General features: G+C 36.7%; 2 protein-coding genes across 4 annotated transcripts in view; both read right to left on the bottom strand.

Annotated features, from left to right (window-relative positions):
• Positions 1 to 7,769, bottom strand: part of tgfbrap1 (transforming growth factor, beta receptor associated protein 1) — a 37,611-nt gene extending 29,842 nt beyond the window's left edge. Inside the window, exons 1-2 of one of the 2 annotated variants that reach the window (XM_084127894.1) lie at positions 7,640 to 7,769; positions 5,699 to 6,400 (exon numbers count right to left, since the gene is read on the bottom strand). In XM_084127894.1, coding sequence (XP_083984020.1) covers positions 5,699 to 6,386 — 688 coding nt within the window. In that variant the 5' untranslated portion in view covers positions 6,387 to 6,400; positions 7,640 to 7,769. Of the gene's footprint in view, positions 1 to 5,698; positions 6,401 to 7,309 lie in introns of both variants that reach the window. The other variant, XM_084127895.1, reaches the window with a different exon arrangement.
• A 641-nt stretch (positions 7,770 to 8,410) lies between these two features.
• fhl2b (four and a half LIM domains 2b) lies at positions 8,411 to 18,904 on the bottom strand. 2 transcript variants are annotated; one of them, XM_084128952.1, is made up of 7 exons: positions 18,778 to 18,904; positions 17,158 to 17,254; positions 14,879 to 15,052; positions 12,231 to 12,405; positions 10,520 to 10,689; positions 10,249 to 10,435; positions 8,411 to 9,006 (listed from the first exon to the last, which is right to left on the bottom strand). In XM_084128952.1, exons 3-7 carry the CDS (start codon positions 15,032 to 15,034, stop codon positions 8,855 to 8,857), a joined length of 840 nt encoding a protein of 279 aa, XP_083985078.1. In that variant the 5' UTR covers positions 15,035 to 15,052; positions 17,158 to 17,254; positions 18,778 to 18,904; the 3' UTR covers positions 8,411 to 8,854. The 2 variants fall into 2 exon arrangements, with proteins under 2 accessions (XP_083985078.1, XP_083985079.1); XM_084128953.1 differs by having other exon boundaries at positions 17,158 to 17,276; positions 18,778 to 18,890.
• Positions 18,905 to 25,977: the final 7,073 nt, after the last annotated feature.

Genomic DNA, 25,977 nt, shown 5'->3' with positions numbered 1-25,977 from the left:
AAAAGAAGAAAAATATTCTTAGATGTCTGTTCATTCTAATCATGTACAAATAAAGTAGCACAGTAAGATTACATTTATTTGAATGCATTAGTGGGTGTGTGATTGCGCTGTGTGTGCAGCTTATCAATATTAAAAGTGAAGGTGTAGTTGATATCTTTGTTGATAATATCTGTAGTAATCAGAAAAAAACAATTAAGAAATAAAGAATTAAAATTACAAATAATATTCTGTTAAGATATGAGTTACAATAACATGATTTGCAATAGTAATAATATCAATACTATATGCACAATACACAAAGATTAGACTCTCAGGTCTGTGTCTTTCAAAAACATTAGTATTGCAGCCAATGTGAGTCTGTGGGATTTATAAACAGACAAAATATGATTTGAAATGTTATTTTAATGATTTTATAAAGTTTAAACAATATTTCAAATGGAAACTAACTGGAAAATAATATTTTAGTAAGCAGAATGAAGCAATGAGTGGTCTTCTGGTGGTTAAAATGTAAATGAAAACAATAATACTTAAACAATAATACTTAATACAGTAACCATGCTTCAACACACACATGCAAACACATTTGGTTGTAGATGTAGATATTTTAAATTAAAGATAGGTAACAAAATGATAATTGCAAATCTCCTCCGTATAACACCATTTTCAGATTTCAAATTAATCACTGAGAAGCAGAATTGTTCAAACTGAGAGCTCAGTACAAATGAAGTGATAAACTGACAAAACATGATTGTGTTATAATAGGTGATTTTCATGCAAGCAATTTTATATAGTCTAAAAATGTATGCAAAAGCACAGGTAAAAATATTTTTATAAGTAGAATGTCCTGCAGAGGGCAGTAGAAGACCACTAATTGACTCACTTTCATTTGAAAGACTTTTTTATCCACCAGTAAAACAAAGCAGTTTTACCATGTTCTTTCCATTAAGCATGCTTACACACACAGACACACACAGACACACACACACAAAGACAAATATGTTTTCAATGTTTTTGGGATGTTATTGTGAAAATATCTTTTAATGGTCTAACCATTTTCACATATTTCTTTGTGATCTGTATTATCAGTAATAATAATAATAAATAGCTTTAAGCATTTGCTTGTTGGCCAAAGCTGAAAGCTGATAAAAAGATTAATACTATGTCTAATACTGCTGCTCCCTCTAGTTGACAACAGTGGAATTACAGCCTCCATCTTACAATTGAAGTGAATGAATGGGAATTAGTTTTTTCACTTATATCTCGGGAACCAGATGGCGAAAAATTCTAAACCTCAGAGCATAGATAGTGCTTGAGGAGCCCTGTTGAATGAGACCATCACAGTGTTTTTGGGCGATTGGGGCCGGGAGCTATGACCATTCAAAGGCATGTCTTTTGGAGCAGTTTTCTCTGGAATGCCGAGGGCAAATTACACCACATTTGAATCGAAGCTAGCCAAGGATGGGCCCTTTCCAATGAGCCCTCACACAAGGTTCGGGGTGATCTGGTTCGGGAGTTACGGCCGTTCAAAGTCGGGGGTCCCGCGGACTAGCTTTCCGTGGGGGGGGCGCGCTCCCGAGGCCCGCGACGCTACGTTTCGATCAAGAGCCCGGAGAGGTCCTTACCATCAAAATTTGAGCGCGCGGCCACTTTCCGTTTTCGAGTTATGAGTGAATTTGTACTGGGGGGGCGTGGCCTAAATGGCGGACAAGGTTTTACTTTCGTTTTCTAAATGTAAAACAATTGTCAATAGTAACACTCCAATAGATGCATTTTGACAAAATGTGATTGTAAATGTTAAAATAATGATTTTATAAAGTATAAATATGAATTATATAACAATATTAGGGAGTAGTATGATGAAATGACAGCAGGGGGCAGTACAATACCACTTATTGGCTTAATATGCCATGTTATATCATTTTTACCTTTTTAACTGTTATAGAGGCAAATTTTGTCCGATCTGTCTGAAATTTTTCATGCTTGTTAAGAGTAACATGTTCTGACTAGATCTGAAAGATATTTAAAAGATATAGGCTTTTGGGGACACTTGGTCAAGGCTACATATTAAAGTGACCCTATTATAGCCATCCAAATGAAGAAGTTATACTTTTTCTGATAATTATTGATCTAGAGAGTCCAGAGAATTGTACTGCACTAGATTTGAATATTATGATTTGAAAATTATAAGATCATAAATGGAAAACACCATTTACAGCCAATACAGGCAATTTACCATAGAATATATATTGTTTCAAAGCTTTTTAACAGTTATAGCGCCACCTATGGTCCAATCTCCATAAAAATTCCCATGCTTCTTTAGCATGTTATGTCACATGTGCTCATCAATTTTTGTAAAGTTCTGAGTTTTTATTTATGATTTATAAACGTTTGAGTGTATTTTGACACGCCCATTTTCTAAATGATCATGTTATAGCCAAACAAAAGCAAAATTTTCTTCTTTTTTTCGATAATTATTGATCTAGAGAGTCCAGAGAATTGCCCTAGACTGGTCTGGTTCCGATCGGGCGAAAAACCTAGGACTAGTTCGCAAAAGTAGGTTTTTAACATGTTCACGAATATTTAATGAACGGTTTGATTGACAGCAATGGTTCTTGAGGCAAAGTTGTTCAGCATGAGTAGATCTATCAAATGATATGCATAATGTGACTATAAGTGTAACACCACGTGATTACAGAGCCATAAAACTCGTTAGCGCCAACTAGTGGCCGATTTCTTTCAAAAATTTTACAGACCTCTAGGGCCATGAGTCGAACATGCCCACCGAGTTTCGTTCCAATCGGCCTCCGTTAACCTTGTCTAATAGGTGCTCGACTTCATTGGCCAATGGCGGCCATGTTTTTTGAGATACGCCAATGTCCTCATAGACATACATGGCACCTTGGACCAAGACACTGCATACCAATTTTCAAGTCAATCAGACTAACAGTCAGGTGGTTATAGCCCTTTTCATGTTTCTTTCATGTTATAGCGCCACCTAGTGTTTAATCGTTGTGATTTTTTTACTGTGACCCCAGATTGAACTCCTACATATGTGTACCAAGTTTGGTGAAGCTATCTCATTTACTTTTTGAGTTATAGCCATTTTAGTAAAATAGGCTCCTCCCACAACGTTCATTTTGAGCCCCCTAGCGACTTTGAATCGAAATATCGACGTTTTTTCGATAATTATTGATCTTCAGACTCCAGAGAACATTTCTGCACTGGTTTGGTTCCGATCGGGCGAAAAACCTAGGACTAGTTTGCAAAAGTAGGTTTTTGACAAAATTCAAAATGGCGGAAAAATTTGCATACCGGAAATGAAATCGGAGATATACGTTTTGTTCGCCATGAGGTCTGGATTCCATTGATATAAGACACTTGAGTCTAGGACATACGGTCTAGGAGTTATGACCAGTTTCGCGCGTTTGGTCGCTATAGCGCCACCTATGGGCCAATCGGGGTCATACTCTCTGAACCTTTCCTCGATTTTTGTACTACCATCTGACAAAGTTTCAAGTCTCCAGCACTTACGGTTTGGGCTGCACGATGCGTTTTAGCGGAGAAGAATAATAATAATAATAATAATAAAAATCAGTACAATTACAATAGGTGTTCAGCACTTCGTGCTTGAACCCCTAAAAATCAGGACGATTACAATAGGGTTTCAGCACTTCGTGCTTGAACCCCTAAAAATCAGCACAATTACAATAGGGTTTCAGCATTTCATGCTTGAACCCCTAATAAATTACATTTAGGTATATAGCGCTTTTCTCGGCACTCAAAACGCTTTACATAGAAGGGGGAATCTCCTCAACCACCACCAATGTGCAGCATCCACCTGGATGATTAAACCATACTAAGCAAAAATAACTTATAAACACATTTGTGTTTCATTATTTTATATTTTTATTGCTGAAGAAAGTTTGTTAAACTTTCTTTTCCTGCGTCCTATTCTGCTGCAGTTCGGAATGGCAGCAGAGCTGAAAGGTTTGTTAGAGCTGTGCTCTCTACTGTACAGACGTGGATTTGCATTTCCTTCTGCCTGAGGCTTATTATTTCACTTTTGGTGTGAAAGGGCTTTTACATTTCCCAAAAATAGAACTTTGTTATTAATAAACAAACAACCAAGCCCAGCCCAGGTGAAAAAACCTAATGCATTACTTACCATACAACAGGCATGTGAACGCAGCTAAAGATAAAAAGAAGGTAAAACCTGACCGATACAATACTAACATTTATGGTTGTCCTAATTTCTTTGCTTTCAAACTTTAAACCATTGAGCTTTCATTTTGGCAGACAACCACAGGTAGGCCTTAACGCTCCTCTTTGTTGATAACAGATTTATAAACGATTCTCATTATGAATTCGGTAAGATGGTTGGCAATGGCACATGTTGCGTTCCCAAATGCAAATTATAAGTGACTCAAACACACATAGCACTTGCAGAGTGGCATTTACTGTGAATCTAAACAGAAAATGAACACAGTGTTGTTCTTTACTCTGAAACATGCAGCGCATCAGACTATATATTTATATAATTACATCACAACCGTTGCATTCTGATGATTGCATTAAGCCATATCACATTCTCACAACAATGCATTGTCAAAATTCATTATAAAAAAGTTACCGGGCAACTGGTGAGTAACACCGTTTCACCGGCGCATCGATTTTTACTTGCATTTGGCACCTCGAACCATGGCAAACCACGGCTCGTGCAGCGCTGTCAAGAAGCAATCCGTGCATGAAATAAATGTATTAGAAAACGTAACATTTTGCAGTTTATTTAGTGATTAAGGCCATTTCGTGATTTTAATCTTAATACAGTAACCAACCACACACCCCTCCCAAACATTTTTTCTTGGATTTACGCATGGAACTTTTTAGGTCGGAGAATACGGAAAAATCATATCAGTTACACATGATAAAAAGTAACACAATTTGCTACTTAATAACTTAATATTGTAACGCATTACTTTTAGAAGTAACTTTCACTAACACTATCAATCACTACTAGTCCACCTTTACACCTCCTCAACTCTAACTTCTAACAGGGCGAATGTTTTTTGAATAAAGACTGAAAGAGTTATGGGATGCTTAATTGCAGTGCCGTGGTTTAGTTTGTTAATAACGTTCATTCAGCTTTTTACTTGATTTATGAAGATTATCATGATGGAAAAAACGTGTAAGAATCATAAACTTTTGCTTGTCGCAGAGCTTATTTTCTGAAAAAGTCAGAGTTTCTCCAAAAGTCAATGGAAAAAATGTTTTGGGTTTTTGTTGAGGAAACCAGGGTGATGCTAACTTCTGGGGTGTTCTACAAAAACACGCCATCACTGCAGCACTCTATTGGTAGCAAAATCAATTAATTTTTCACTAAACACAAATTATAGAATGAGAGTAATATTATCTAGATTTTCTATAGACATACATTTAAAATGTATATTACTATCTCCTGAACCATTAAACTGATGACGGCAAAGAAAAAAACATTTTTTTAAATAAATTCACTTCTAAAAATTCACCACAGATCTGATTCTGTGTAGTGTAGATCCTCAATGTCACTGATGACTAATATGCTTCAATAGGGCAAAGAAAAACCTAATGCTGGTGCTAGCTTTTAATGAAATGGGAATAAAATTGGTGGAAAAAATGAATACGTGTACTGATCAGTGTCGTGTTCGGTCATGTAACTCACCAAGCCCGCCTGGGCCAGCCAGAAGAAACTCTTCCCGGCCGATCCTCTTAACAATGGGTTTCCTTTCTTCACAGTCATAAGGGAACAGATCCTGAGAGGCTCCTGTGCTGTAGTTCAGAATCATATACTGTGTGGACAGGGCAAGACAGATATTGTACCCGTCCAGGCTCAGGGCACAGGGCTGTTCTGGTGTGGTCACTTCCTTTAACATTTGCACTCTGTCCTCATGGACCGTACATATCTGGACTGCCCGTCTGCGCGCCAAAACCACCGCCATTTCCACACAGAACGCATCCCCTGTCACCGGATTCTCGTTGATACAAAACGCAGTCACACCTTTGAGCTTAGTGCCACCAAAAGGGACAAGCTCCAGGGTAACCATGTCCACAACAGTGATGGTTGAATCACAGAGGACGATTAGACGTTCCAAAGCAGAGGCGGCCTTCAGTTCTGCTACTGGCTTCTTCAGGCCCAAGTATTTGTGGAGGAGTTTCTGGGCTTTGTAGGCCAGCTTACCTTTGGTTGTCGTGTGCTCCTCTAGTATGAAGTGATGGATGAAGCAGTCATTGGTGCCCAGGTACAGATGTTGGCCACAGCACTCAATGCATTCAATGTTTATCCGCACTTTTTCGCCCATCAACTGCTCCCGCTCCACAGCGGGAACCAGCTCAAAAGCTTTCACGCTCATGGTGCCACCCACATCTACCGTGGGAGAGAAAAAAGAAACAAAACCTTAGTTTAGACTTACACTGGCAACAAGTTTGAGCATTATTATAAGGAATATTGGTAACACTTTACAAAAAGGTTCATTAGTTAACATGAACTAAGAATGAACAATACTTCTACAGCATTTACAACATTTACTAATATATTATTAAAATCAAAGGTTGTATTTGTTAACATTAGTGAATGCACTGTGAACTAACATGAATAAACAGCTGTATTAACTAACATTAACAAATATTCATAAATACTGCAACAAATGTATTGCTCATTGTTAGTTAATACATTAAGTAATGTTAACAAATGAACCTTATTGTAAAGTGTTACCAGAATATTCTATAATAATATTGCTGTACAAGCCTAAACTAAAGCTTTTGTTCTCTTTTCCACATCTTCAGTAAGAGAGGAAACAAACAAAATCTTCAGTTACTTTAGACTTGCACTGACAACAAATATGAGCAATATTATGAAGCATTTTATGAAGACATTAGATTAATAATACAAAGAATTTTAAAAAGATGAAGTAGACAAAGATATACTTAATTTGAATAATGAGATACACACCTTTGGGTGCCTCCATGTAAACAGAAACGCAAAAATGGTTTCTAAATGCCACTTATTGGTATAATTCATCATAATAGAATATTCTAAAGCAAGAAATCACAGCTCTGACAGTCAAGCACAAAACCAGGTGCCTATTATTAACCTGTGGTTTGTATTACACACAGGTGCGTTAGCCCTACTTATAGACCTACTATCAGCTTCCTTTAAAACAAATAAGACATTTCATTTCAGTATTAGAAAGTTATTTACAAGATAACTGTCTGTCCAACCTGCCAAAGGCCACGCTAGCAAAACATAACAAGATTCATCAATACAAACACTTACTCGATTCCTCTTTCAAGCACCAACACCTGCTTCACAACCACGCAAACAGTCCAGTATGAGCATTTATATGAACGACAGACAGTGCTTTGATTACGGGTGATCATGGGAGTGTGTTTCAAAACCTAGTGAGATGCCTATCTAGACAGCATTATTGGGGGGAGTTTTCCAAACGTACGCACCTATTGTGCCATATTAAAAGCTGTGCTGGAAGACAGCTCGCTAGGTTTTAAAACACAGCCTTCGTGTTTGGTCGTGTGTGTGTCTGTGTGTTGCGGCATGCGACAGGTGACGCGACAGGTGATGTGAAAGAAAGCCGAGCGCATATCGTACCCCAGCCTTGGCCAGTGCGGTCCTGATTTGAGAGATGGCAGCGTTTTCACGGCCTGCCAGTTTCATTCACACTCCACCTCCCTCTCTCTTTCTCTCTCCTCCTGCTGTAGCGCTTCCTGTTTCTCCGCCGAAATACATCCGGCCACGTGATGAGGGTGGGTTCTGGCTTTTTGATTGAAAAGCGTTTATGAAAATTAATTCTGAAAGCGAAATGTGTTACAATTTAGCTTTTCCACTAATGTCGTTAAAATAGTTATTTTTTTTATTATTTTTTTTTTTATAAGCTAATTATTCTTGATTTGTGGCGTTTGGTTAGAATGTTAGATTTTACAATAGAAACCCTAAAGATCACACTTTTCGAGTTATGGCCTCCCTCTGCAAGTTCTAATGGCGTTTCAAACAAAATCATATTCATTATTTTGTATTTCTGCATTTAGCAGATGAAAATGTAATTTAACATTTTACCACAAGGTGGAGCCATAGGCCAGTGTCTTCTAGGCCAACATCTGACGACATCCATGATGTTACTGCAGCTATTCATTCGCATTATCTTCTGTGTTGTCACACCATGCTCAATGTTTGCTGTGTGTACTGGAGATGTTAATCTATGAAATCCTTTCCATATAATAAATTGAACCTTAGGTAAGAATATATTTGAATAAACTTACATTGTTTTTAATAAGCTACAGAGACAGATGCATGACGAATAAGACCTTTGGGTTCTGTTTTAGGTTTCACTGAAAGATAAGAAAGAACAGCTGAGGCATATTTAGAGTAAATGCGTTGAATGTCAGTCACTTTTTTATTGTAGTGATCTCTTGTAAGCAGTACTGAGGCTTTCATTGATGCCTTTTCAAGAATTTTATTATGAGCTACAGCAAATTCTTTACAGTCTATAAATGACAAATATTGATTGATGAGTCAAAAGCAAATGTTAGTCACAAAAAAAAAGGTATATAGGCAATAACACTTATGTGCTTTATGTCTTTCTATCTTAAAACAAAGACATTTAACAATTTTCACTCTGCATATGTTTCTTTTGTTTGGCAACATTTTAAACCCTGACCACAATGACATGACATAATAGGCTTTGGCAAACACAGGATCCTTTAAACTTTTATTAGACAAATATATTAGCTATATTAAAAGCTTGTATTGCGGTTTAACTTTGATGAAAGAATAAAATGTTAGGAATTGACATGCTATGCTGTGTGATCAGATGTCTTTGCCACAGTCAGGACACAGGATGTCATCCCTCTCAGTCAGGAAGCCACGGCCCACCAGAGACACCAAGCACTTCTTGCAGTTGAAGCAGTCGTTGTGCCACTGTCTCTCTTCAAAGGAGATGTATTTGCTTCCTCCTAGACCTGCAAAGGATATGACAGTAACAAATCGTTCTGAGGTCAGAAAGGTTGTTCAAAACCTGTATGTTCTGTTTTCCCTTTATATATATATATATATATATATATATATATATATATATCATGGATGTTTTTTTCAATATAATCAAGATGAATTAGAAAAGTGACTTTCAAAATCTCCAAAATGACAAAAATCCCAACAAAAATATCAAAAAAGTGATAGAAGTAATCTATGTTTGGTCTGTTTCTCACATAATTACCATTGTATGGCTTTAGAATACCAGTAATATAGCACATTCCTCATATGGACTTATTTTAATATACCTTCATGGAGCTTATCTGTCAAGTTGAGCTTTATAGCTTCAATCCTGAATCACTTTTACTAAAAAAGTGGCCAGGATATTCTTCAAAACTTTTTAGTTTTGTGTAATAAACAAAGTTTTATGGATTTAAAACCATCTGAGTAAACTATTCCTTTAATAGGATGGTTTTTGTGTGTATATGAAAGTCAGCATGAAATGAAAACTCACCCTATCTATATTCATCCATGCATTTGTTTAATTTAAAACTGTTTTAATCAAAATGTCACGATTCAATCTTCCAGTGAAATGACAGATTTCTCTCTGGTGACATGCTGGACTTTAGTCCACTTAAACCCCACCCCTTTCTACTTTTTTTATTTTTCAATAATTCTGTTTCATTCGGATATACAGTTGCAAGAAAAAGTATGTGAACCCCTTGCAGAATCTGTGAAAATGTATTTTACATAAAAACTGTTTACATGTAATCCACAAGACAAAAAAAAAAAAAAAAAAAAAAAACTGTTGTGGATCATCCAAGTAACAACACAGTATTAAGAATCAATGGTTCATAAACATTTGAATGGGATCATTTTAATAAATTCATCTATTTGTTTGTCTTCTGGACTATATGTAAACATTTTTTTTTTTTTATGAAAAATATCATATTTAGGACAGTACTAAATAAAAAATAACATGCATTTTGTATGATCTCTCTTATTTTGTTAAAATTATTCACATTTTCACAGATTCTGCAAGGGATTCGCATACTTTTTCTTGCAACTGTACATGATAAAATAGATAAGAAAAGATCTGTCGCTACTTCTGTTTCATTGCAACTTTCAGTACAAATATGTTAATTGTGTTTGTACTGATTTATAAGCTTGCGTTCGGTTCTGATAAGCACCTTCCAAACATAAGGAGATGTAAATGTGTTGAACGCTCATACCGCTAATAGGGGTGGTGCAGGCAGCACACTTCTTGGCATACAGATTGCAGAAGCAATTGAGGCAATAGGCAAAGTCATCTCGAGAGGTGAAGCGTTGGCCAGACAGCTGCAGCTTACAGCCTGTACACAAGAAGCAGTCCTTATGCCATGGCTGGTCATGGTAGGTCACGCCCCCAGTGGTGATTGGCTGAGAGGAAACAAAAAAGGTGTGATATCATTTAATACTTTTCATATTATTCAAAGCCACATGTTGCATTCCAGCTGTTCTTACCTTCTTGCAGTGCACACACTGCAGTGCAAATTGCTTCTCGTAGCAGGGCACGCAGTAGTTATTGTTGTCTTTAGGAATAAAGCTCTTGGTTCCAATGGGCTGCTGACAGCGCTGGCAGGAAAAGCAGGTCTCGTGCCAGCTGTTCCCCTTATGCTCCATCTTCCTGGAGCCTGAGAGACATAGAGACATAGAGACAAATGCAGACAGACAAACAAATATCCCATGACTTAGCAGGATAAGAGTGAGGATGGATTATAGCCTATTAAAGGGATAGTTCACCCAAAAATTCTGTCATCATTTACTCACCTTCATGTTGTTCCAAACCCGTGAGATTTTCGTTCATCTTCGGAACACAAATGAAGATCTTTTTAATGAAATATGAGAGCTTTCTGTCCCTCCATAGACAGCTACGGAACTACCACAGCGGTTTTGTAAGGAGACTCGATCGCTTTATGAACAGGTTGAATTTAGGCTAGTATTCACATTTAAACACTGATCAGCGAACATAAACAGAAGCTTAACTTAACCTGCTTGGAGCGAAAGAACAAACCTCACTGGTTCTTGCGGAAGCTCAAACGTGCTGCGTAACACATGAGAATGAACCTCATTGGCTCTCACACGTTTTTGTAGCGTCAGAGTGGTTGTTGTAGCTGTCAATGGGGGGACAGGAAGCTCTCAGATTTCATCAAAAATCTTAATTTGTGTTCCGAAGATGAATTAAAGTCTTGCAGGTTTGGAACGACATGAGGGTGAGTAATTAATGACAGAATAATCATTTTTGGGTGAACTAACCCTTTAAACGGTTAGTTCATCCAAAAATGAAAATCACCAAAAAGTTAGTATTTATGAGTTCATCTACAAAATGATAAATAAATTTGTTTGTGTTTCAAAAGTTTTTTTGCTTTGTGTTTGTGTTTTATTTAATTTATGAAGATGCTGTAGATTGAACAATACAATGGTATTTTGTACATGCAACTTGTAAATGTAACAACAACAACAACAACAAAAATCATTAATTGTATAAAATTTACTATTAATACAAATGATGCATCCATTGCGTCCGATATGTTTTCTTACTGACAGGCCCTCAACTCAGATACCAAGGGTAAATGCGACTTTGTATTGATGTTCATATGCGTTCAAATCGTAAGTACAGTATGATCTTTCCAACTTGACTGGAACGCACCATCATCCTCATGTCATTCCAAACCCATAAGACTTTTGTTCATCTTCAAAACACATAGAAGACATTTTAATTGAAACCTGAGAGATTTCTGTACTTCCAGTGAAAGTTCATTCAATTGACACTTAAAAGAGTTGATAAAGACATTGTAAAAGAAACCCAATGAGTTTTGTTCTTGTGTGTAATGCAAACACATTTGATCTTCCGCAAGAACCAGTGAGGACGCATGGATTCATTTTTCAATGTCTTTATGAACTTTTTGAAGCATCAAAGTCTTGTGGAACAGACTTTCAAAGGAGGAACAGAAATATCACCATTTGTGTTTTGAAAATGACAGAGTAATTGATAACAGAATTTTCATTTTTGGGTCAACTATCCCTTTAAATTGATTCATATGTCGCATAGTTAATAATGTCAAAAGATACTGTCAAATGCCTCATTGTGATGAGTCTTGATGCATCAATCAGGTTTCTAAATGACTAAGAAAATGTGTGAGGAGCATTACAAGCAAGCTAACGTTTCACTCACCTGGCATGATTGTCTTCTTGCACTCATAACATTTAGAGGAATACTCATTGGAATAACACTCAGTACACAGTAATTGCTCGTCCTTGGTGGAGAATGGCTTGTCTACCAGAGAACGTTGGCATTTGAAGCAGTGGAAGCAGGCATCATGCCAGTGACGGTCCTTATAAGACAGATCCTGAGGACAAAAGCAAGCAAGTAAGGACGATTTGAACCTCCATTGTCTCACCTGCATCAAACTTAGGGTTAAGGGAGAATGTGCTTGGCCTCAGTGGTCTTTTTCAGCCTTTGAACTGATAATTAGGGAGAGAGGGAGGGTAAAGGGTTCCTCAATGTCAGCTTCACAGCGGGTCACTCTCCAATCTCTCCACTCTCCGAGAGCCGCAGGTGCTGGCGTCTGCGACCAATCGCAGTGTGATCTGCCAATTGTTGTGCGTTAGTGAGAGTCTGTCCTGGGCTGTGTACGCACATCGCCTCAGGATGCATGTATGACACCACTGCTTTAATTATCCACCAATTTGGAGAGAGAGAGAGAGTGTTTTGTGCTCGTTAAATCGCTGGCCCAAGGTGCTATGAGGTCATGCTGATTGGCTGCTTCTAGAGGGGGTAGCGGGATAGCTAACTGGGCCAAGGACACGCCACACAGATGTGGTCCCACCCCAGGCCTGTCCTCAAAACAAGTGACAAGCTCCTCATCAGGACTAATGACCATGTAATGTGACATTAACGACAGAAACTCACAGGAGCCTGTAGAGAGAGCACCACATGTCTATATATATTTCTATTTCTTCTTCCTTTTTAACATGTTTTTTAGGGCATTGCTATGCTGTGGTTAAAGTGTTCTGAGTGGCTTTTAGCACTGTGCAATGCTGTTGCTATTGTAGTCCCTAGTTATAGCTCAGGTCCCTTATTTAATGCAAGTGGATGGGATTTTTCACCAGTTTTATCATCTGCAATTAAAAAAGTATGTTCAATCGCTTTGAAATGTAAGTGTACACTTCTTCTCAACAAGCTGCATGACTTGAGGTATGATTCATCTCTGTAGCACAAGTCTGTAGCATAGAGCTTAAAGGAATAGTTCACCCAAACATGACATTTGTGTCACCCTCATGTTGTTCCAAACCCATAAGACTTTCACACACATCATTTTTTACCATAAAGTCCAAACATTTTTACACTTCAAAAAGCACAAAAAGACATTGTAGAAGTAATCCATGTAAATATAACGGTTTAATCACTAAGTCTTCTGAAGAGACACGGTCACTTTGTATGATGAACAGATTTAATTGAGGTTTTTATTCACATATGAATACTGATCAATGCATATACAATGTCCTTTTGTACTTTTTAATAGCGTGACAATTTGGGATGCGTGGACTTTCAATGGACGGACAAAAATAGCTATTAAATATAGGCTACTTTCATTTGTGTTCTGAAGATGATCTGAAATCTTATGGGTTTGGAAAATCATAACAGTGAGTAAATGAAAGAATTATAATTTTTGGGCGAACTGTCCTTTTAATATGTTCACAGAGTTCAAGGGTAAAAGTGACGCTCTGTGTTTCCGTCTCCAAGGTAAATGAGTACTGGTAATTCCACAAAAGCTCATCTGATCTCTTTGTTGGGTTTTGGACTCACTCCCCAGCACTGATGTCCTGCTGGGATCAGTCCAGTGTGCCTGAGCTGGCATTCATACGATTCCCCACCACTCTCCTGGTGATCTCTCAGCTTTCAGAGGGTCACACGGAGCTCCAAATCATTGTGTACAGTGTTACTAAATAAAAATGCTCAAATCTCGTTCTGGATACTGAGCTCTGATATGGTGCACTGTCTGCTAGAACTGTCATTCTAATGGAATAAAGAAAAGTGCATATTTCTGGATAATTCCTGCTATTTAAGTTGGAGCACTCTTGAAAAAGTAGTGCACTTGACTGCATTTCATTTTTTTTAAACTGTACATGCAGATAATAAAATATTAATGAAATAAAATCCATTTAAGTGTACTTTTATGACTGTTTCTTAACACACTTAAGTATACTTTTAAAAGGTGCACTTTGTAATTATGTAAAATGAAAGTTTTTTTCCTTTAAAGTACAGTTTAAATCATTAAATCATTAACTAACACTAAAGCACATTTAAAGTACTTGATTATATTTTTAAGTGTAGTGTTATATGAAATTACATTTTAAGTTAATATATTTTAAATGTACTATATTATTATTAAGTATAGTATAATATTAGTACTATTCTTCACCTTTACAATAATTACAAATATATTTGAATACATGACATACAAGTTTTAACAGAAACTACATTAAAGTATATTTTAGTTTACTAAATGCTTGTCAGTACTTTTGATATTACACTTTAGACAATATAAGTTATAATGAAATTACATATAAAGATGTACTTAAGTCCTACTTAGCTATAGGTAAAAAAAACTCTATAGCTATAGCTAATACATTTTCATTCAGTTTTAATTAAGTGTCTGCAAACATTACATTCACTTCACACTTAAATATTATTTTAAATCATGTTATTTCCGTCATAATTAAAGTATGCTAAAGTGTACCAGGGCAGCTCCAGCTGTTTTGGATTGTGTCTTTTAGTAAAAACATTTAGTAAGGTAGAAATTGTGAAGATTAACATACTCTGCTGTTGCAGCCAATGGGTTTCTTGCACTCCTCGCAGGTGTTGGAGTACAGGCTCTCATAGCACTTCACACAGTATGGATTTTCATCACGCAGAACATACTTCTTCCCAAACAGAGACTCCTTGCAGTAGTGGCAGTCATAGCGCTCCGTCATCTTGGGTTTAAACAGTTCCTAAATAATAAAAGTGTTTTAAATGGTGCAGAAAGGTTGAGGGGGACACTGAGAATGCCGTTCAGATAATAGTTTGGAATCATGTTAGGCATGAAACTTAACTAGTAGGCCTATAATACCAGTGCTTAACCTCTTCTTGATAAAGGCTAACTATATGACGCAAACTTTCTAAAGCAAGAGTGGAATGCATGCCATTGTATTAGTCCCAGCTGTTGTGTCTTCCTCAGAAAAGCCCTGCTAATATTCCTGCGTTATCCCTCAGAACTGTCCAGACTAGCATTTGTGCACTCAAAGCTTACCCGCTCTGAGCTCCACACCAATCCTGTGGCTTATTTTCTCAGAGAGTCTCATTCTAACACAACAAAAGTCTCTGTAAAGCTTGTCTAGCTGAGTCACTTCAGTAGACTTGGTAAAGTGTACCAAGTTCACTACGAGTTCAACTACAGTTGATGGTAGCCAAGAAGGAAAAAAAAATACTATGGAAGTCAATAGCTACCATCAAATGTCTGACATTCTTCAAAATATCTTCTTTTGTGTTCAACAGAAGAAAGAAACTCTTGAAAACTTGAGGTTGAATAAATGATGACAAAATTTTCATTTTTGGATCAACTATCCCTTCAATATTTGCTAACACTTTACTTACTTGATGGTCCCCCAACAGGCATTCTACTGACTATAAGTAACTTTGCAAGTAAATGTCAACTTATTCTACTAATCCTAACCTTATCCCTAACAGCCTACTAATATTCAACTACTACTCTAATGAGAGTTAGTTGACATGTAGGTGCAACATTGCTTATATCAACAGAATGTATAAAGGGGACCATCAAAATAAAGTGTATCTGCCTTCTGTTGACTAAACCTAAGCTATAGCCACTATGCCACATGAGAGTGAGGTCATGATCTCATTGTGTGTTTGTGACCTTTATTATAACTTCATAGACTCCTTTATGTTCTGTGCGTCTCCCACAGAGAGGCAGTGGAGTCAGCTAAATCTGCACTGTGAACACTTGTCAGATCACACTGTTGTTTCTGAATGGATTCTTTGATCTGTCTTCAGCCTGGCAGGCTGGCACCAACACTGGGCACCAGATCAAGAGAAGTCTCTGTGGTTCCAGCTGTCCCCAGTGTGTCCCTTACTATCAGTAAAGAGGCATATCTTCCTCAGTCGCCTCAGTCTCAAACAGACATCGACATGCACATACAGTACCCAGGGATTAAATAAGACTGACGCAAGAGCTTAGCTGGGGAATCTTTTTGAGTCATGTGAATTACCTTAATGAGTCATGTGAATTACCTCAATGAAGCCCCAAACCAACCCACTCATTTACGATTAAACCATAAGTGATGCAGTGAAACGTGCAGCTAATTAAAGACAAGAGGGCCTCGGTTTGTGGAACCTTTCAGCCATAACTATGAAGGACTGACAGGTGGCTGTGGAGATGCCTGACACATTTATTTATCCCCATACCAACAACCAAAAAAAAAGAGGGCAAAACATTTTATACCAGTACTATAGCACTATTTCAGGTATAAATCTCAAACCTAGAAGATTTATTAAAAACCACATCCATTAGAAAAATACAGATTGGCTCATCTTGGCATGTCCACAAATGCTTTTACATTTCAGTAATCATGTCAGTTTTAAAATGCAGCCTACTTTCCACTGTAAATCCTAAGTCTGAAGCACACATTCCATCTCTACTGTGTTTTAATTTAATAAATGAACCACCTCGAGCTTTTAAAATATGGTTCAGTGAAAAGTATTTGGCTCAGAAGCATTGAAACTACAGGACAGACAATAGAAAGAAAAGGGAGAATGCGAAACAGCTATTTATGCATTGGAAGAATTTACATTAAATACAGTATATCGATTGATAATGATAAGATCAGATGTTTTCTGAAATAAATCTGAAGTTTCAGTGAAGATTGAAAAGTTGTAATTTATTAGATGCAAATAAAAAAGCAATAGGATAAAGTGGGTGGAATTAATGGCAAAAACATAAAATAAAAAGAGAAGAGAAGAGAAGAGAAGAGAAGAGAAGAGAAGAGAAGAGAAGAGAAGAGAAGAGAAGAGAAGAGAATTTTCTTGATGCTCAACTTGCCTGTCCTGTGCCGTGATGTGCTGTGCTGTGCGTCTTTGGTTCTTGAAAGAGAGATGGAGGAGCGACTCCTGTGCTCCTCTTTATTGGATTACTCCCCCTGTGGAAGGGCAATGGGGGGACTGAAATGGGTTGGACACTTTATCAGGAACTATAAATACATAGACACCACTAAGCCACAAAATCTACTGCATGCACCCCGTACTTGACCATACATGCTCTTATGTAACAATTCCATAAACTTATATTTCCACTGAATCCATATAGGCATTGTAAGTAAAAGAATGTTTAGATTCATAAAATATATGCATAGTGTATGCCATACATATATTTTCTTCTATATTAACTGCATCTAATAATTATATTCTAATAATTAGAGTCTAATGCATAACCTTAAAGGGACAGTTCACCCAAAAATGAATTAATTACTCACCCTCGTGTCGTTCCAAACACATTTAGACTTTCGTTCATCTTCAGAACATAAATTAAGATCTTTTTGATGAAATCTGAGACCTTTCTGTCCCTCCGATGACAGCTAAGCAACTACCACAACGGTTTATTTGAAATTTTCTGAAGAGACCCGATCGCTTTATATAATGAACAGATTGAATTTTGGGTTTTATTCACATATAAACATTCAGTTGAGCTTCTGTTTATGTTCGCTGATCAATGTTTAAGCGTGAATAAAAGCCTAAATTAAATCCATTCATCATATAAAATGATTGAATTTCTTCAGAAAATGTCGACTAAACTGCTCAATTAATATGGATTAGTTTTACCATCTCTTTATGAACTTTTTGAAGCGTGAAAGTGGTAGTTGCGTAGCTGTCAATGAAGAGTACTCAGAACTCAGAAGTACTCAGATCTTTCAGAATTCTGAAAAGATCTTCAGAATTTACATTGTTGGGTGAACTATCCCTTTAAGAGTGATATACATTACATATATTACATACAAAAGTGGACTTTTCAAGCTGAAAAGACCATCTTAGACTATAACGATTTTCCATTTGTATTTCAACCAACAAGCTTCTTAACCAACAAGACTTCCAAAACTGCTCCACCCAAAATACCATACTGGATGATAAAGAAAGTCTTGCTGGTTCCCATGCACACACTAGCTTCCCATCCAAAACACAACATATGCTGATGACCAGCATTACTGGTGTTTACACTGCAAAGGTCAACGTGAACATACAGAAAATATATATGTTCTGAATGTTTTTGTCACCTAATATTGAACCAATTTGGTAGAATTTTATATTTTTATTTTTAGGAAATCATCATTTCAAATTGCAATTTTACATCACATGCAAGCTGTTGTAAGGTGATGATTAGGTAGTCTTGAAAGTATGAGAACCACTTGAGAAAAAGTTTTATCCATGCTTCTCTGGATTAATCCATCCAACCCACAAAGGTCATTTGTTTTAAATCTATAAATTTGGTAGATGTTTTATCCAAAACAATTTATATAGCATTCAGTTCATGCATTCCCTGGGAATCAAATCCATGACCTTGGCTTTACATAACTGTTTGAGCTACAAGAATCATTTTTTTTTTTTTATAGAATACTACACAGAATGCTATATTTGAGTTTTACCTGAATACTTGCAAATAAATAAGTACCTTTTGTAGGTTTTGGCTTTCAATCATGTCCTTAATAGGATTTCCTTGCCCCACCCTGGCTCGTCTCCATCGCTCTGGCCACAGTATGAGCAAACGCCTGTGTGTGATACTGTAAAGTTGCTTAGTGACAGAGTGGAGGAATAGAAGGGAACTCTGGGAAGCTTTCGTCACTGTGGCTGATGGTTCACCGTGAGATGGTGAGACCCAACACCTGTTTGCTCCAAACTTTCCCTCTCTCATCTGTCACTCCCATGGGTCCTAAGATTTACTTATGGCTAGAGCCAAAATCTTTGCCAGTCATCAATTAACACTTGAATTCCCCCGATCAGATTGCAAATGGAGGTGTTATTTATCCCTGGCAATGACTATTATTTCTAGTGGATATAATTAGGCTATAAAAGCCATTACCATTCTATATTGCTAACGATAATGATTTATTTATGCGGCACATTTCCTTCGTGTATACTTTCTGACACGATTAATGATTTTTACACAATCTAAATGATGCATCTCTATCTAATAAAAAGCACCACTGACATAACAAGCAGCTGACAGTTATTTTGAAGAGAAGTGCAAATACCTTTCCAAAACAATCCATATGAAGTGGTTTTTCAGAAGAAAATTAAAGTCATCCAAAGTACATTACGATGTATTGATGCATTTTACAATCCGATTTAAACTTGGACTCAAGACAATGTTAATACAAGCCTTTATGATACGCTGGTCAAATATAGCCTTAATGTCATAAAGCAATCAGAGAGATATTAGTTTCAGTGATACCCATTCGAGCATTTATAGCTGATTGTTCCCAATGCGGGCCAGAGGGAAACACAACTTCTTGAGCTTCATGGTGTTGATAGTTCATGCTATCAATACAACACGAGAATGTGAAGACAGAACGGATGCCACCAAAAGTGCACAGGCCAGGCTGATTAGCACATGTACACGGGGCTGGCAGTGCCACACACACCTTAGCCTCTCTGCCCAGTGATAAGGCCTTGGATAAATCCAGCAGTGGTCTAGATTACAGTACAAGAGGTACAGCTCAATCTCTGTAAGGTCAGCAGTGATCCTCCTGGGCTATCACACTGGCTGTAAATCACCCAGCTCTGCCAGATCTGACCAGTCCAACAACAGTGTACATAGCTAGAAAAGATGTGTTAATGTCAGGATGTGATGTACTTTTATAGTGCAGTGTTATTTAGTCCAAAACACATCTCTATACAATGTAACTCTGTGCCTGCCCATTGTTTAATCCTGGCTCCCAAAACAAGATGAGCTCTTCCAAGAACATTAATATTGTATGGTATAGTAGAACAAACATTTTTGCAGCCCACATAGGGTAAGCTACTTTATGGTAACACCGTGTCCTAACACGCAAATCTTCTATTTTAGAAACGGTTTCTCTGCGACATCGAGGCTGAAACAACAACAGAAGAATAATCTCAGGTACTGTTTGTGTGTGTTATTTAATGTTAAAAGTGTCTGGGTGAGTTTGAACATCATTTTGTGTGTCTTTTATAGCCGTACTGAAAGCAACAGTTAACCTCGGATCTAGTTCAAAAGAAATAAAAGTGAAAGAACGTTCAAACTGTCAACTCATTGCTAACAGAGTTTATTCTATGACGACGATTGTTTCAGTAACTAATTTATGTATTTTTAATCATGTTAAAATGGTGTAATATTCATGAATTTGATTATGTACTTATCCATTTCGTTGCGCCGGGAGCGTGGCAGCGTGCCAAGAGAGCCCGCCGGCGCACACGCGCTCTTCTGATTTGCTGTGATTTTCATCGTGTCCAATAGTCGCGTCACGTCTGGTGAGGACAGACAAATTATTTGTCGCTGGAATCTTGTCGCATCGCGTCTGGTTACAAAACGATGGTCCTTGTTACATATGTTAGCCTACATACTTAGACTACTAACAGTATCCTAAATGATGCATCATTATATGCACCTAACCCTATATTAAGACATGTTGTTAATTAATATTCATAATTAATAATTAAATATAGGCTACTTAAATGTACAATTAGACTGTAACAAGGAAACCTTAAAATCAAGGTCTTTTTACATGTTACATGTATTTACTATAGTAAAAACAGTAAATTACTAACACCCTAACATTTTTTTAAGTACACTGTAAGGACATTAACAAGTGCGATCACACTAACTATTTTGTCCTTTTTTTTTTTTTACCTGCATGTAGCTATAGCCTATATTTCTATGCTACACTCTTCTATGCTAAGGAATGTCACATGCATCTGACAGGAAGTTTCTTACTATGGAACATAAAATGAAAAAAACATCTAAAACGACCTGAAAGCAATCAACTCAGATGTCCAACCACCATTGTGCAACCACCCACCAACAGTGCAAACTTTGTCCAGTTCCATTTAAATGATTTATACATGCATGAAAATCGTTTTATCCGATTGTGCTGCCAATTTTTGTGAAAATTCTCATTTAATGAATTAATTTATGACAACTAATGTTTTAAATTCATGAAACCATCATACAATATGTGTTCTGAACCATCTGTTGTTGGAGCAACTCGGGTTTGCATCTTTGGCAACTGTATTATCTTTTATTTTGGAACATAATGTTGCGGCTGAAGCAGCACATGCAAGAGGTCTCTAACACATTAAATGGACCCCCTGGTGTCGAGCAACAACAATATATAAATCTCTCAGTGACTGTACAAAATTTCACAGCTTACAACAGGAGACCTTGATTGATTTGACGTATACAGCATAACATCATTAGAGTCGTAGTTTTCTTCATTGACCTCTGGGTCCTGAAAACCCTAAACACTGTCTGGAGTCAATGCAAATTAAGTTAGGAAAGGTTTAGTTGCTCATGACATTCCCTTTTTTCCCCCTGAAACTTTATAGTGTCATGAGACTTTGAAAGAAACACATTTGATAAGATATAGGATTTCTTTTGTAACAAACTAAACTAATATCACCCCGAGAACCACTGGTTACTCATTAAAAACCAATTAAAAAGGTCAACCGAACTCTGTGTTTTTCCATGTAAGCCTAGTTTTCAATCCCCACTATATCAAATGTGACCCTGGATCACAAAACCAGTCACAAGTCGCACGGGTATAGACCCTTTTACTGTTTGTACACAACGATGACGTATGCGCGCGCATATTGGCAACGGAAGTATGGCGAGAATCAGCAGCGTGTCAAGCTACGCGAGCGGATTAAACAACAGACGCGAGCATTTTTTATTATGTCCTCGCTCCAATCAACACGTTTAATCGCCTGCAGCCACTATTCTGAAACGGCCGTGATCCTGTCGGAATCCTATAAAACTTAAACCCCTTGGTGGAATATCGATTAGTGCAACCGTAAACGCAACAACCAGACATTTTGATGCTGGGAAACCGTTTTGATAAACTTTCGGAGGTGCCAACACGTTAGAGCCAGTGGGGAAAAACACCACTTCCGTTGCCAAAATGCGCGCGCAACTATTTGATCACGTGGGCTGTAAAAGGGTCTATACAATACATTTTATGGGTCAAAATTATCGATTTTTCCTTTATGCCAAAAATCATTAGGATATTTAGTAAATATATAAAATGTATTTTTGTGAGTGAATGCAACACAATCGCAAACATAAATGGACAACTTTAAAGGGATACTCCACTTTTTTTGGAAATAGGCTCATTTTACAACTCCCCCAGAGTTAAACAGTTGAGTTTTACCGTTTTCGAATCCATTCAGCCGATCTCCGGGTCTGGCGGTACCACTTTTAGCATAGCTTAGCATAGATCATTGAATCGGACAGGACCATTAGCATCTCTCTCAAATAAATGACCAAAGAGTTTAGATATTTTTCCTATTTAAAACTTGACTCTTCTGTAGTTACATTGTGTACTAAGACCGACGGAAAATGTAAAGTTGCGATTTTCTAGGCTGATATGGCTAGGAACTATACTCACATTCCTGCGTAATAATCAAGAAACTTTGCTGCCGTACCATGGGTGCAGCAGGCGTAATGATATGACGCAGCGTCTGGGGGAGTTGTAAAATGAGCCTATTTCCAAAAAAAGTGGAGTATCCCTTTAAAGGCGATTTTATCATTGTTTCGATTTTTTTGCACCCTCAGATTCCAATTTTTAAAATAGTTGTATCTCTGCCAAATATTGTCCTATCCTAACAAACCATACATTAATGGAAATCTTATTTATTCAGCTTTCAGATGCATGCATCAATATAAAACGGACCCATAAGACTGGTTTTGTGGTCCAGGGTCGCATATTTGGATTTATTTTCCTGGCAGATGCATTCTTACAAAACAATGTGTTTAATTTTTCTTGGGAAAATCTTGTCCTCCTCTCTTCTCTCCTCAAATAGCCAAAATTACAACATTGGATTTTCACAGAATTTGAGATGATTTTTTTTTTTTTTTTTTTTAAACATGGGAGAAGTGAAAACCTGTTGCCAAGTATTTAAGTGTTTGATGCCAAAAATGCTGTCTATGTCCTTGAGTCTTGTGTTGGGTACATGTGATTCAAGTGTGAAAAAAGTATTGTTGGTTTAACTTAAAAAAGTAAGTTACCTGGTTGCCTTAAAATGTTGAGTTGATTGAAATTAAAAAAATGTAGTTAATGCAATGAAGGAGATTGGTTTAATCAATAGAAACTCAAAATATTATGTAATCTGAACCACATTAATTATCTAAATTGATTTGACAAAAGATAAAAAGTTGTGATAACTTAATAAGTTTTTTTTTTTTTTTACAGTGTATTCAGATAAATACTAGCTTTAGTAGCCAACCTGATAGGCTATGTGCAATGCAGTAGGCCTATAATGATTACATTTTAAGATAATAAATAAATAATGTTAATAATACACAAAAAGGTGTTAAAAGACTGTGTCTGATATAAAGTTCATAACACTTCAAATGCAGATTGAATGTGCAAGTATTATTGCGCAGTATAGGCTACTCTACATTCACTGTAAAAATACTAAGTGTGGTAACTGCTATTTCAACATAATCTCTAACTCATTGACTTTAATGAATGTTACTTATTTTATGTAATTTCATTGTCATAGAGTATAAATCTACATGAAGAGTTTTAAAACAGGAACCCCGGGGAAGGACTGTAATTCTGAAACATATCTAATGTCTAACGAAGGCATATCTAAAGACTGAGAATGAATAACATAATGAGATATAAAATATAATGTTATTAATTTGCTTTTGGCTTAAGTATAATGACAATACAAAAGCCAATTATTGAATTTTAGAACAGCGCTGTTTTTCTCTCATAGTATAAACAGGTCTTTATGAACATATCTAGCTGCCTATATTTTAGGAAGGGGGTCCCTCACAAGGATCATGATGTTTTTGGGTCCTTGGCATCAAAATGTTTCAAAACTCTCTCATAAGACACTTGTGAATAAATTGCATGTGCTTGATATTCACTGACCTGAGATCTTCTTACCCATGATGTAATTAGGAAGCACACGTTCTGTCCCTTCATTTAAAATGGATGTTTACCACAAACATGTTTAACTTAAATTACATTATTGAATTATTTGGTGATGGACTTCCATACTGACATCATGGATTACTTGGAAACAATTGTGCTAACTTAAGACTGTGGCTTAATTATTAACAAGGGCACATGACTGGAAACTTAGTTTAGGTGACTTCTTTACTAAAAGATAAAAAGGTCAAAATAACATGAGCCACGTGGAAGAAAAAAAATCCACTTTTTAAAAATTTAAGAAGGCTTGTTGACTGAAAGGTCAATAACGGAAAACTTTTATTTTAACTGAAACTAATTTGTTGTTGTGTTAAGGGTATTAGCCGAAGCATTAACCAATTTTGCTCAAACAAATTCAGAATTCAAATTTAAGTGACGCCAAATGATCCTCTACTTTCGCATCTGTGCTAATGACTTGCTAGATCTTTTGCTAAGTTGATGTACAAAGACATCTTGTGTTTCTAATTTAAAAATATATCCATTCGAGTTACTCAAGGATTGCAGTTAAAGCATTTAAATCTAGTTTCTGAAGTTCACTCATGTCTTAATTCCCAAACAAATCCCTGCTGACACCCATTATACAATTACGCCATCTGAAGTTCTTCTCACTCTTTCCACCTTAAACAACACTCCTCTGTGTTTGTGTTCTGTGCACACATGCAAGCTCTGTGACTTATTAAGCACTTGCTGTCTTTCGAGGAACTGGGTCTCTTCTTGTTGCCTCAGAATAAATGAGCAGTGTTCTGTATAAGTTATATAGTAAAATGAAGTAAACTGGAACAAATTATAATGCTGTGAATAAAAAATAAATAAATCAACCAATTAATGTTTGTAGAGCACATTTAAACACAACCGAGGTTGACCAAAGTGCCGTACAATTAATAAAAGAACCACTATAAATAAATAGGGAACAAGATAGAGAAATAAAAGCAAAATAAACAAGCAATAGACAATCAACAATAAAAGACAATAAAATCATAAAATATGTCTTACAGTCTTACAGTGTTAGTACAATGAAGCACAGTGATTTTGGGGATGTTTGCTTTACTTTCGGAACATTGTGACTTGCTATAATCCTGTCCTTTCATCAGTACAGGAGCTGTATTTGGGTGATGCAGCAGAACAGTGATCCAAAATACAGAAGCAATTCCACAGCTGAATGGCTTAAAAGTAACAAAAATTATTTATTTTTTTGGAGTGGCCTATAGGCCTGGAGACAAGGAACCAAGATTCTGAAAGAGCAGTTCAGATTCATCACAATCTATTAGGTAGTTCTGCAAAGAATAATGGACAAAAATTACTTCAGAGACTGCAAAGCACATTTTAAATAGTGTTTAGTTGCTGTTATTGCTGCTGTCCAACTGGTTTAAGGGGACATTTACTTGTTCACAGGGGTGATGTGAGCCACTGTTAATGATTTGCAGATTTTTCACTGAAAGAAGAAAATAAAACAAAAAATGCTGCATTGTGTCATTATTAAGGTTCCCTTAATGCAATATTGCCTTTTGCTTGATACCGAATAACATGCATTCGAGATTTAATATCAAGTACTTTTCATGGCACTGTAATGTTTGCCTGTGGTCTCATGAAACCCTAGTTCTTGGGAAAATCTTGTCCTCCTCTCTTCTCTCCTCAAATAGCCCAAATCTATTTGACCAATTAATCCCATTTGCATTGCAAGAATGAATGCTTGT

This window comes from Abramis brama, assembly GCF_963993115.1.
Source record: "Abramis brama genome assembly, chromosome: 11".
In the NCBI taxonomy this organism is placed as follows: domain Eukaryota; kingdom Metazoa; phylum Chordata; class Actinopteri; order Cypriniformes; family Leuciscidae; genus Abramis; species Abramis brama.
This window is presented reverse-complemented; position numbering and strand designations above follow the sequence as displayed.

Coding starts and splice junctions, on each gene's coding strand:
- fhl2b (XM_084128952.1), bottom strand. CDS start 15,034: ATGACGGAGCGCTATGACTGCCACTACTGCAAGGAGTCTCTGTTTGGG. Junction 12,406..14,878: donor CCATTGGCTGCAACAGCAGA/GTATGTTAATCT, acceptor TTTTGTCCTCAG/GATCTGTCTTATAAGGACCG. Junction 9,007..10,248: donor CTGCACCACCCCTATTAGCG/GTATGAGCGTTC, acceptor TATCCTTTGCAG/GTCTAGGAGGAAGCAAATAC.